Source organism: Phymastichus coffea, unplaced genomic scaffold, assembly GCF_024137745.1.
Source record: "Phymastichus coffea isolate CEN01 unplaced genomic scaffold, Cenicafe_Pcof_1.1 PCOF00246, whole genome shotgun sequence".
Lineage (NCBI taxonomy): Eukaryota > Metazoa > Arthropoda > Insecta > Hymenoptera > Eulophidae > Phymastichus > Phymastichus coffea.
The window spans coordinates 21,878-35,423 of NW_026707057.1; the positions used below are offsets into that span (position 1 = coordinate 21,878).

At 52.6% G+C, this 13,546-nt stretch overlaps 1 protein-coding gene across 1 annotated transcript in view; it reads left to right on the top strand.

Annotated features, from left to right (window-relative positions):
- The window catches only part of LOC131674460 (CUGBP Elav-like family member 1), a 53,328-nt gene that overhangs the window by 19,343 nt on the left and 20,439 nt on the right, over positions 1-13,546 (top strand). Inside the window, 2 exon segments of the mRNA XM_058953157.1 lie at positions 1,952-2,034; positions 8,771-8,819. Coding sequence (XP_058809140.1) covers positions 1,952-2,034; positions 8,771-8,819 — 132 coding nt within the window.

The following is a 13,546-nucleotide window of genomic DNA, read 5'->3' on the forward strand; positions in this document are numbered from 1 at the left end:
GGGTTGGAACAACGACTGCTATTTCGTGTTTTTCGGTGCGGTCAATGCGGCAAGTCCTTGTGATGCGACCGTGTACAGTTGAGCGATGGAACAATAAGATTGCAATGGCCTTCGGTTGAAATTCCTCTCGATTTGCAGTTTGCTTTCGATGAGCGACGTCTCCGCGCAACTCGCCTTATCGATATCTATCTCGCCGCTCGTCAACCGACAGCGAGGGTTGTTAATCGCTCGACTAAATCGAGCGGTAGTCGTCGGCGTGTCCGTCGACTTCGCTCGCTGCTCGATCGGCTCTCGTATCCGCGCCCGAGCGCGCATGGTCCGTGTGTCGGTGCTCCGTTAATTTTTTGGGCGCCATGCTCGGCCTCCGTCCGCGCCGAGCACAAAGTCAGCTTGCCCGAGGGCCGCTCGCCGGAAAAGCACCGAGCGTGCATTAATTCGCGCATCGACGTCCAATTGGCGCGGCGCACGCGAGAGTCCAATTAACGATAATTACCGTGCGAACTGGGAATCCCTAATGGCGCGCTCCGAGGCAGGCGTCAAGGTTTTTGCAGACGCCAGCGAGCGCGGCGACAACGTAAATTAAATTAATTTTACGTTCATCGAGTTAATGGTCCGCGAGAGCGGACAGCTGGGCCCCCCATGAGCGCGGCGCCACCGATCGGTTCTCGATGTCCAGCGCTGCGATTGTTCTTTCGTCATCGTGAGCTCGGACAAACGGGAATCGTTGGTGCACATCGCTCGCACGTCGATGGACTTTGAGCACCGTTTTCATTTACATTTGTTAATTTTCTGATATGCAAACTCCTATGGACATTGCCGTGTTGCGGTACTCCGTGGCCCTCGCGATCATCGACATACCGATGCATTCGTTGCCTGGGCGTCGTCGCCCGAGGAGTACGAATGTTCCTTCGGCATCGGTGTCCTTCGGTACGCATCAAAGTCACGTTCTCGCGCGCTCGCGTCGGAAACGTGACGTATATTTTCGGCTGAGTTATCGATCGGCCGGTTACGAGCACCCGCGCGACGCAGCGTCACGCATCCCATAGCGCAGTTAATGCGTCGTGACGCAGAGCACACGACGAGCTCGCGACACTGGCAAATCTGTCAAACAAGCCCGATATCACGCGGATATGTTAGCGGCGCATCATAGAGAGCGAGAGAGAGATGAGAAACGGCTGGCCGTTTGTAGGACACGACTGTTACAAGCGCCAAGCGATGATTTAAACATTTCGCGAGAGCGAGAGATGGAGAGAGTAGCGTCCGGTTCTCAGCTGAATTTCCCGGCTCAATGCCAGCTGTCGAGGCGCGCGCGCGAAAGAGTTGAACGACGAGCAGGCGGGACTGCGTAAATTTTCGTTATCACTCCTCTTGGCTGTTACGCCTAACCAACGTCGTGCCCAGCGGCCCCTGATAAGCGATGTTTCTCTTCCGTCGTCTTGTGCCGGTCGAATCGCTCGCTCGCTTTCAATCGCGAGCTCGACAGGATTTTTTTTGCCTCGCAATCGCGAGTCGGCAAGAAGCGCGCGCCCGCACGAAAGTTAATCAGACTGCAGTGCGCACGCGGACGCAATTGGCTCCCGAGGCAGCGCTAGTTTTTTCCCCTCTTTTTTTCGCGAGGAAAGCCACTCGCGAAATGCAGGAAGTTACTCCGCCGCCGACGAGCTGGCGGCCACGTACGTAAGTCTCGTACCTGAGGCTTTCACCGAGACTTCCGGCAAATAGGGAAGAGGGATTGGCGGGGGAGGGGGGGGGGCTAAAACCTGCAGCGCCCAAAGACGCTCGCGGCGGCGGCTGCGTCGCGGAACTTTTGGCAACTCGTAACTATCGACTCCCCCTCTAAGTCTTTAAATAAACGGGAGAGAGAGAGAGAGAGAGAGAGCGAGGCTCCGGATAAAAAAAAGAAGAAGGGAAGGCATTCGTTTGACTTTTTCTCCCTCTCTGTCTGTTCCAGGTTGCTGCTTCGTTACGTTCTACACGAGGAAGGCAGCGCTGGCCGCTCAGAATGCCCTCCACAACATCAAGACTTTTCACGGGGTAAGTTTCTCGTTAACATTTACCGTCCTAACTTGCGAGCGATTAACGGCGGCAATTACACGAGGCTTCGCCCTTTGTCGATCGACGCCCTCGCGTAATTATCGCCTTTGCCGCTGCAGTGCGGACTCGTTAGCATGGCGCATCGCCGCTCTTTACACTACTGTTACGACGCTAGACTGCTCGAACGGGCACGGCTGCACCGTCTCGACCAACTACTCGCCCATTGACTTCTTGATTCTTCGTTGGAACAAAGTTTCCTTAGACCTTTTAACGGGCGCCAAATTGCGATGGTGTCGTTCGATAGGCTTCGAGCTGCTACGCGCTTTCGTCATTATTAATTAATGCTCCTGATTTCTGCCTACAGCAACGTTATTTTGGTTTTATTGGATTTCCAAATGATCAGATTAGATGCGATTGAAAAAAAAGAGAAAAAGGCTTTCTCAAAAGTTTTAAAATAATCCGAGCCTAGCTACTTTTTAGTGGAAAACCGTGCGAGCAGAATTCGTTATTTTAACGGTTTACAAGATGGCAAGCTTTATCAAGTGCTGAGCGTCGACAACGAGACGTGCCAGAAACGTAAAAGAAAGAAAAGTGCAAAGGTGTCGTAAACATATAATTTCGGTGATAAAGCTTGATCTCGCACGGCCGCGTAGATCCGAGCTCTACAAGCTTTGGCGAGATGGGACGAAAGAGGGGGAGAGAGCGCGCCACTAGCTCACGGTCAGCCAACTGGCTTAAAGTCTCCTCACGCCGGGAGAGTTGAAGCTTCTCTCCTCTAAACTGATATATCTGTCGAGCGTTCGACACGCACAATGCGCTCCGTTGGCAGACGAGTTTCGCTAGTTGGCCGCGCGACGCCGCCACTGCCGGCGGTAGCCGCAGCGACTTGCACCGTCGCGCTAACGACTTATTTCTCTCGACTGCGCTCTCGCCCCGTTCTCCCTTTCATTTTATTCAAGAAAATCGAAACGGGGAACGATTTAGCTTTTCTCGCGCTCCCTTCGCGCATATCGGATTGTGCTCCGCGCAGCCGGAGAGAAAGGCCAGAGGAGGAGGGCCGCGACAGCGCAGATTTATCCGCTTTCCCACTCGATCTTCGATTTTGGCACATGTCATAAATCACCCTGCGCTACGCAAGCGACACCGATCCGTTCTATTTTTCATTCGGAGGCTTTCACTTTGCGCCTCGTCGCAGCAAGCCACGAGGGAGCCGCAGCCAATGGCGTCGCTTTCACGGTGAACATGCAGTGCAGCGATGTGCAGTTCCCTTCTTTTATTTGTCGCCAATACTTGCGCAAGAAAATACTAATTTTGACGATGCACTGGTTTTTTTCTCTACGCTCATTGAACAAACCTCGATGTAACGAACCTCTCGCGATTGTCCCTTCGAAACCTAACAAATTATCCTTGTAAATTAATTAATTTTGAATTTGAAACGGCTTCTTTCTTTCATTCCGTTTTAATTCAGTGCAATAAATCGTAATTCCCTGCTAGTGGAAAAAGAATCACGCATCAAAGGCTCTGCACGCTATCATAACCGAGTTCTGCATTGGCGTCGAGCGATGTCAACGAACGAGCGAACAAAGGGAGACAAAACAGAAAAAAAGAAAAGAGAGAGAGAGAGAGAGAGGGGCGTACGCGCGGTAAGAAGCAAACGAGCGGTTATTGCTTGAATTCACGTGAAATCGGCGGCCGACGACATCGAGCAGCGCGGGTTACGTTAGCCCGACGGCGCACAAGGCAATCGTGTAGCTTCGCTCGCGTATGATATTATCGAAACGACCGGCCTGGTCGTCCGCTACGTCTGTATAAATTTCCGCGAATGAGCCGTCGCTTACGGCAACGCGATTCCCGGGACAATGCGGCTGTTTAATAAATGCTCGCCGGCGCGCGGCGGACTCTCGGAAATCGCACGCGTCGCGTGGCAATTGATCGACCGAGCGCGCGGAGAGCGGGCGGAAGGCGGCTTAATTAAAGTAAGTGCGCGGTGCACTCGAAAAGGGCACTCGGAGGGGCCAATCAAAGGGCCCGTGATCCGATTGAGCACGCTGGTAACACGCATTACGCACTTGTGCGGCCGATAGGCATGCAGCCATGCTCCACCGCCGTTGGAATCTCATTAGACGCCTGAGCTAACGTGTAATTATTATCGGCAAGCCCCTAAACAGATTCTCCGCTTTGTGTGCGCGCGCGCAGCGGATCAAAGACTGAAAAATCGCTTAGCAGTTCGCAGCGTGGAGACTCGACCCAGATAACCAACGCGGCATTACAATGAGCGGAGCTTAAAATACTGGCCGATGCATCTCTCTTTCCCTCTCTCTCTCTTTCTCGCTCACTGCGTGCATGCGACGAGAGACAGCTTTTGCTGCCTTTACCCTCCCGATATAGCAGTGCGCACGCAAGCACTCTCGAGCTGTTCATTACGCGATGCCAGCTACTACATTGTTCTTGCATTGCTCGACCCCTTTTTTTGTTCAAAAAATACTCACTCTCTCTCTCTCTCTTTCTCTCTCCGGTAAAGGCAAAGTTTAATGAGGGTTGATAAAGCGCCCCCCCCCCCCCGCCCCTCTTCCAGCGCTTTAGTGTTTCTTCTTTTCTCGTGCGAAAGCAATGGCTTTTGACGAAGTTCCGCAGAGTAGCGTTGTGCAACGTAATTTGTCGTTGGGTAACCGCCTGTTTCGATCTCACGAAGAGTCGAGTCTGCATTTATAAACATTCCTTTTGTATTCAATTTTGTAATGATTCGCAGCTCTGCTCGCCCGATTGCGACAAGCGCGAGTTTCGAAACGAAAAAAAAACAATGCATCTCCGATGTGCCGATTGCTTGATAATTAGCTGGAAACAATATTTATCAATTGACTGTCCGTTATTATATTATCTTTACAAAGTAGGCCGTCGGGTAACGAAGAAAGCAGAGAAGAAGAAAAGAGAGAGAAAAGCTTATTCAAGGATTCGACGTAAATAATCGCGGAAAAGTATATGACTGGTATCTTCCGATTACAACTCAGTCGATAGGACTTTAGAACAATATGTGGACGCGCAAGTGATCGCACGCGTGCGAGAGATGGACGTCATTCACCAGGAAAGCTGCACCTGAAAGATCGGTCTGGCGAGCGGCGCAGCCTGACGCGTCTCTCTCGGCCCAAAATAAATCAGCGGGAGAATCTCCGTCGCTCGTCCTACATCCAGTCCGTGTCGGCGTTGCGCGCCACGAAAGAGAAAAAAGAGAGGGGGGGGGCGGCGACGCGGCGACCGCTATTGGACCGTCATTAGCGAGCAGCCGACATTGAGGATTAATATTCGGGCGCGATAAATCAAAGGACGCTGATGCGTAATGCGCGCACTCCATTCACCAACAGTGGAAGCCAGAGTCTCATTTCGCTTGGCTCGGGCGTGCGTGGCACGAAATATCGCCGGCGCAGCTGCCGGTGACGTCGCGTCTCTCCGGCCAGCAGCCGCGCGTTGACTCGATCGCAAAATTACATCTTTCTTTCTCGCCATGCCGAGAGGCAGACTTATGGCTCTCTCTCTCTCTCTCCCTCCCCATTACCTTGTCCCGACCATGCTCTCGCACTCCTCCCACAGTTTCCTCGCCATCTTTACATTACAGCTCGCAATTAATATTAATTAGTAGCGCGATGGATGTAGCCACGTGAAAATTGGAATCGACCTAATGGATTGAAGTGGTGCTAAGCGATGTGATTGTGGAGCTGAGCTTGCGCGCCAAATTCGAAATATCACGTCGATTTATCGAACCGCGACGATGACTCGCCTGCGGCGGCCGACCATATTTTTAACTTATCGAAAGATTATCGCGAAAGCGCATTTGAAATTGACGATGGAGTGCGGAGCGGCGAAAAGCGCTATATTTCACTCGGTTTCGAAATGAGCTCGACACGGTCCTCGTTATCGCTGCGCCGATCGTCAGGCGCGCCGCGCACGTGACGAGGAACGCAGAAAAGCCCGCTGCGCGCCGTGAGCGAGCGATGATCTGTCTGGAGAGCGTCATAATTCGCCATAACGCGGACGGAGCGGTGGCTAATTAACGGACGGCCGTGGAGCGCGCAAGAGAGCGCGCGATAAGTCGCTTGCACCCGAGAGCTTTTGATACTATAATTGTTTACGAGCTGCCCTACAAATCGCCGCGCGCTCTGCCAAGTTGTATCTCCTTTTCCAATCTGCTTCGCGCACACGCGCTCTTGCTCAATCCCATCGGCGCGCCGAAAATTTACGCTAACCTCCGATTTACGGGGGCGTTAGCGAATCTCGCGCGCGCCTCGTAAGTTTTGCGTCCACGCTCACGCTCCCAATTTTCCGTTGCACGCGAAAACAAACAAAAGTCATAAAAATCAAGATACACACACACACAGAAAAAAACAAAGAAGATCGCAAGGCAAGAAGCCAAGCAGCAGCGGTGGCGGCGGCGGCGACGGGGAATCGGATTTTCCGAGGCACGCAATTTTTTCATCTGTGCAGAGAGCCGAATCGATTCTGCCTCTCGTGCCTGAGATATACGTGTGCGCGCCCGATGGACCGGGGAGAGAGCGCGCGCGCGCGGGAAATGGATCGCGCGACTTCCGCTCCGATTCCGCGGCCCAAGCCTGTGTCTGTGCGGCTGCTGCAGCCTGCCGGAAAATGCCCGAGCGGGAAACAAGCCTCTCTCTCTCTCTCTCGCTTCATTTTTCTTCCTTTTTTGGGGAAGGTGGGGAGAGGCAGGGGAGTCGGTTGGGTTATGGCTTTTTTATGGCTGCACCGTAGCTTTTTCGATGTGCTTTCTCATTTTATGCGGCGCGCTTGATCAATGTGACATGCCCGAGAATTATTTCCCCGAAAGATTCATTGTTTATGCGACGAATATTTTTTTTTACCCCTCCTCTCTCACTCTTCTTTGACATTTATTTGGCTGCGAAAACACACCCGCGACCCCAGGCCGGATTAGCGGTGTTTTATGGCGCTCGAATACAACATAATACAATAATAAAGTTCGAGGTTTCGGGAAGGTTTTAACGAGGAATGAACGAATCTCTTGCCCAAAAATGATTAATATCTGATTTTTTACGAGCCTGTGTTTCAATCGGAATATTATATATTTAACGAAGGGCCTCTCACATTCATACTAAAATATCAGTTGCACAAAGTAGAGCTAAATTCAATAGAAAAGTTCCTCTTCGTGATTTTACTTTTTAAGCTCTTACGATTTTTTGCGAGATATCTGTGTTATATGGCCATAGAAATATAAAGAAATAAAAAAAAATTATCTTTTGTTAGAATACACAAAAGCACGAGTATACCACACTGATTAAAATCACAACAGTTACGGTTAGAAAAGAAAAGTTTCTGGCAGTATTGCAAGCGAGTCGAATAATCAACGCGCAGTCAAGTTCAACAGTCAAGTTGGTGACCGCCGAGTAAACGTGAATAGTCAAAGGCACGCGGGGCGAAAACTAATAGCCCACGCGCGATTAATTTGCAGGCACGTCGTCATCGCGGGTTCCGAGAGTAAAGGGGCGTCATTGTACTTGCGTAATCGACTTATTCGGCGAGTAGGCGACTGAAAGACGTTCATTGTCGAAGGTTAATGAGTACCATACCTAAGTGCACTGTCGAAAAAAAAAAGATGCCCCCTCTCATCTGACGCGCAGCCATAAAAAATTTATGCTTGCACGTGACCGAAGGGCGCAGAGAAAGAATGAGAGAGAGAGTGAGAGAGTGGCATGCAGATTTTTACGCGAGGGACTCGTTCGTTTTCCTTTTCTCGCGACGTGCTTCGCGCGTGAAATGAATCCGTGTGCGTTCGACAGTGAGAGAGAAAGAGAGTGCGAGCGAGCGGACGAATGCCGTATTGATTTTCTACGCCGCATGCGAAGTACCTTTTTCCTTTTTTTCATTTTTTACGTGGCAAATCTGTCTCTTAACGATCCTTTCGAGCCGCCTGCCTACCAAGTTTTAGTGGTGGTTGGGAATGTACTCGATGCTGCTGCTGCTGCTGCTGCTGCTGCTGCACGTGAGGATGATGACAGGCGGCTTTTATGATGTGCCCGTCACGGCAAAATGGACTTTTCACGTCTTTTGGGTCACTATTACTGGACTTTACTTTGCTTCGACGTCCCTCTTCTGCTTTTTTACTGTCCACCATCGATTTTTCCAATAGCAACGCAGTCTCTACTGCCTCGAATAATTTAACCCAAGTTTCATGCAAATCGTGAAAGCTGGAGTCCGAAAAAAGTGCAGCTGGCGCGAAGTTTGCTGGCTATCCCCGCAGTCAATATCCTCGCTCGCGGCGAGCGAGACAACGAGGCCTCGCAGCCGAAACAGAGGAGCATTCAAAAGTGGCTGTCGTAAATAGCCCGGCGGCGGTCTGTCCTGCGGCCAGCAGCAGCAGCAGCAGCCGCCGCCGCCGCCGCCGCCGCAGTGGCCGAAGCTCGACGGACGTCCGGCCGAGCGGGGCCACGGTGACGCATGAATTATCCAGCGATAGTCGCCGTCGTCGTCGTCGCCGTTGTCCTGCGGGCGCTCGCCGCATACTCGATAATATAGCCACTCGATACTCGGCCAGTAGCGGCGAGCGATAACGAGCGATATGGATCTTACATGCGGCCGGCCTGTACGCGAATTCGATCCGGCGAAGAGCACTCGGAGCCCGCACCGATTGCCGCGCGCCTCCGAACGACATAGCTGCCACAAGCGTACGCGCGCCCACGTTCGAGTAATGCTCTTCTCTGTTTTCTGATTTCAGAAGCTGCATCCTATACAGATGAAGCCGGCCGACAGCGAGAACCGAAGTCGTGAGTATGGCTTTCCTTAACAGAGACACTTGGCACTTTATTTGCCGTGGACAGCTCGTCGTAAAGTGTGGATATGTCGGTGGTACGATGATTGCACTTGTCGCTGCGATACCCCTAATTTATTACGTAATACTGGTGCAAAAGTAGCCATCAAGTAAGCGCAACGGTCGAGTAAAAGGAGCAAGAGGTATTGGGATGTACAGGCCGCTCAAATATTCTAGCGCGGCCCTTAGCAGCGAATAATGGTGCGGAATCTACATTGAGCGAGCACTTGGGTATCGAATAAAAATACACGATTCGGGACTTGGCCTCTGGAATTAAAATACATATTAATGCGCGAGAGGGAAACCCATCGTCGCGTGGATATTCCGTTGAACGCGGTGTGAACTGAGCCGGTGCGCGCGCGCTCATGTACGTACGTAGATATCGGCAATTTCATCGGGCAAATTCCATCCGCGTGGGCGATATTCGCGTGCCGAAATACGCCCGTCCACGTGATATTAGAAACTATTCGGCGAGTCGAATAGAAAGTGATCGCGCGGCCTCTCGCGATGCGCGCAAAGTTTCGCCCACTTGAAAGCAGCGCTGCGCAGCGCTAATTGACCGAGGCGAAAGGCACGCGCGCTTTGTCTTGAGCGCCGACGCGGCTGAACGCGGAAGGAAACGCGGAGCGCGCAGCGCCAAATTGTCGCTTTATTGAGTTGGCCTCCGCGCCGAGCCGAGGGGAGAGAGCGCGGGGGCCCGTGTGATTCGATCATTTTATGATTGCGCGCGCGAACTTTAACGTCGATGCATCGATCGAGTTAGCCCGAGAGCCGCCGCCAATCGCTCCGGGCTTTTCAACGAGCTTTATTACGCTTAATAGCGGTTGAAGAACGAAGCCCCCCCCCGCTGATTTATCGCCAAATCATTAACAGCCGGCGCTCGGTCGCCGAGCTATCGTTCGTAACTTATTCACGATTTAGCGCGCGCTGCCAACGTACCCCGCTGGATTTTCCAAGTGCTCCCGACTGTCCCGCGCGACATTTCAATTTCGAGCCAGCTCTTTCCTTGTTTCATCGCATAAACGCCGCGCCACATCGCCGGGACAAAGGAATAAAAATCCGCGTCCGATCGACCCGAGCGTAACGACGATCGTTAGTGCGGAAGCCAACAAGAGTCAACAAAAAGGCAAAGAAAAAAAGAGAGAAAGAAAACGGGCAATGGGAATGAGCGCGACGGGGGTGGTTGTCGACAGTGCTTGATTTGGCGGAAAAGGAGCGGCTTTGGGGCGAGGGGGTCTCTCGAAAATAATCCGTTCCCCCGAGCCGGCCTCTCTCGCGACCCAGATCCGCGCATTATTCACGAGGATCGTTCTCTCTCTCTCTCTCTCTCTCTCTCTCTCTCTCTCTGGGCTCGAATATCGCCTCGCGTCCATAAATTCATGGTGGACGTAAACGTTCGAGAAGCGCCAACCGGGCGACAGCCTTAAAAGCCTCTGCAAATGCACTTTGTCTACTCTTTTTATTTCGCCGTGCGTTCGCGCCCTCTCTGTTTCCCTGCGCGCGCCACCGCGACCGATACATCAGCTCGCGAACAGGGAGAGATTTTTCATTTGCCGAACGCCAATTTATGAATACGGCTTCGCGAGCACATTGTTAAAGCGTTAGGCCGTCCGCGTGCGTCCGTCCGAGTACGTAGGTAGAGCAAGGCGACTGACTGATTTATTTAGCTCTGACGCCAGATTTATTTTGGATAGGAAAGTCGATGCTGAGTGATGGCTCTCTCGCGCCTACGTTTTCTCGCTCTCCGCAACTCGTCTTTTCTTTCCACCTGCAAATTTAACGAGCGCTCGCTATATTTACGACGCCATTTTTCTATTTAAATAGCCGCCGAACCACTGCCTCGAAATAGAGAGACGCGCCACCCCGTTGGCCGCCGCGAGCAATCGATGGAGACTAAACAGACTCGCACCGGGCGCGAACGCGAGGAGAGCTAGGCTTTCCGGCGCGGCGCGGCGCGCCGGCCGCCGAGAATCGGGTCGAGCTCGGACGCGTCGCGCGCTCGAAGCGAGACTTTCTCTCTTCTTCTTCTCTCGGCCCTGTCGTCGCCGCCGTTTCTCGAGCGGATTCTCATCGGGAAAGCGATTTCCTCGGCTGCGCTCGGCTGCGCGCGGCTGCGCGCGGCTGCGACCGGGACGCCCTTCTCCCGCGAGTTGCGTTATCGCCTTGAAATGTTCCTCGAGGAATCGCGATGCATCACCTTCGTACTCGCGCGCGCCAACTGAATAATGAATTCCGACGGCGCGCGCGAGAGCAAAAGTGCGCGCGGAGCCATTGTCTGGCTCGTCCAATAAAACCCAACATAACTCGGCGAATATATCGCCCATAAAATCCAGCCGAGCTTTCATCAAGCAGCTATGCGCTTAATTGATCGCTCGAGCTAATTAAAATCCCCGTCTGGCCATCGGGAGCTTCTGCCGCAGCGAGCAATGATATTCGCGCATCGAGGATCTATCGAGCGTGCATTCGGGCTACCTTGGAAGCGCGAGTAATCGCTTTGGATGATTAGCCGTTGGCCATTGACGAGCGCGCCGGAGTCGGGGAGGCAACGTGCGCCGAATAGCGAGGGCACAGTCTGGCGGCAGCCGTACACGAGCAATTCGATAGATGTAAAGCACTGCTCTTACGACCACGAATTGCCGAAGAGCGCGCTTGGCTGGAACCATTTGATTCTCAACTGCGCGAATTATTCATTTGGACGGCGCTGCCCCTGCTGTGCTGCCCACGTTTTTAGCCCCGCGCTCGACCCTAACGACTGCCCGAAAACAAGAAAGCTCGGCCTGTCGAATTGGCGGACGTCGATTTAATGCGCAACGCTCGCGAGTTTGAGTGGCACATTTGCTGGACTGCAGTTCACGGGACCGCGCGATGTTGAGTCGGCAGAAATTTACACGACCGACCGATTCATACTCGATACAAACGCAAACGATATTTCTATGTCATCGACACGCGACATTCATTCCAATTGAGACCTCAACGAGCGCAGATTGAACGTCAAATTCTTTTTTCCTTTGAAAGTCACACGGCTGTCCCAGACATAGCACAGCGCTTAATCACTACAATTTTGAATCGAGTTTCTCGCAAACTAATCTCAACGCTTTAAGCCTCTGCGCTGCGTACTCGTATTCCCGTGCACACAGCGTGTCATTAAATCCGCGGGCCATTAGCCGACATTGTCACGTAAAGTCCATTCATATAGCGCAGCTAGCAAACGTCGGCAGAAAGACAACAATAAAGAGAGAAAAACAGGCAAAAAGTTTGCAAAAAGCTCGCCGCGCGCGCGCGCATTTCCATCCCGACCACGCGCGTGCACTTTGCGAAAGACGAGCGCGCAAAACAAAACGAAAAGGAAAAAAAAACACGCAACAACGAGAGAGAGAGAGAGAGAGAGAGAGAGAGACATACGCGCAAAATTACGTAAGCTCCGCTTTCGTCCGCCCCCTCGCGACGGAAAAAAGAGCAGCAGCCAGCAGCAACCCTGAGAGAGAAAATGAAAGAAAGCCCGCTGTTGTGTTGCCGCTGCTGCGCGCCGACTGACGTCATTACAATGCAAGAGAGTGACTCTATTTCGCGTGGGGATTTGGCAAATAAGACGGAAAGGGGAGGGCGGATGGAAGCGGGGAAGGAAAAAGGTTTCGCCTGGCATTCGGCCAGAGCGGAGTTTAGGCTCTGCGTGCGCGCGCCGAGTCTGTCTGGCGCTCTTGCGAGCCTGCAGCCGAGTGTCTGGAGAAAGAGCTGGCGCGCGGCGCGGGAATGCAATAAGACGCTGACCTTTTGATGTGTGTTTTCGGCCTGTCGCCGGACCACGGCTGGCCGATAATATTTTCCGTGGTGCGCGCTTAAGCGAGCAGCAGCACCACGGTGGCGATCCGTCACCCGGCTAAATGGAACGCGAGACGCCGAGCGGGCTGATGTAACCGAACGAGCCCTCGTAGGAATCCGAAGCAGGAAGCTCCGAGGATGGCGGCGGCGGCCGTGCGCGCGCCTCTAAATAAAACGCATCGCGCGACCAAGGTATAAATAACACGCCGCGCGGCGCGACTCTTTCCTGCCTCCGCTGACGCACGTCGCCGCGCGATCCTTTGAGAACAATCGCGCTAATTACCGGCAAGCGCGCCGAGCAAGCTCTTTTTTTCTTTCGTCCTCGTGGCTTCCGAGTGAACGGCTGCGAAGGTGAGCCGTATCGAGGGCTGAATCGATTCGCGGAGCAGCGCTCCAGCGGAATCTCTCCCCTCGAGTGCGCTTTGAGTGGCGCACTACGTCAATTTCATGCGAGCGGCGCAATCGAACAGCGCGCCCCTTTCGATTTCGAGTCATTTGCTTGCGCAATCACGTCCACGACTGCCTATTTTATTGTTTCCTTTTTCAACATTTCGTTGGAAGCGTGTATTTTTTTACGGGCCGGTTGTTGGGATTACCGAAAACCAATGGTAGAGTCGTTGATAATCAGATCACAAGCCGATGCGATTTACCAACTGTTCGACCTTTTCTTGTCAATACCTTCATTGTTTAGTTTACGTTCACCTCGAAGAATGTTATCACAATCGGTTAACCAACACTGGCAGTATCTTCCAAGAAAACAATAAGCAAGCCCAAAAAGTTTCTTTAGGAAATTACAATGAATATTCGCACGAAACGAACTGACTTTTAGAAGAATGTTGCGAGTTGTTTTCGCGGACGCGTCGA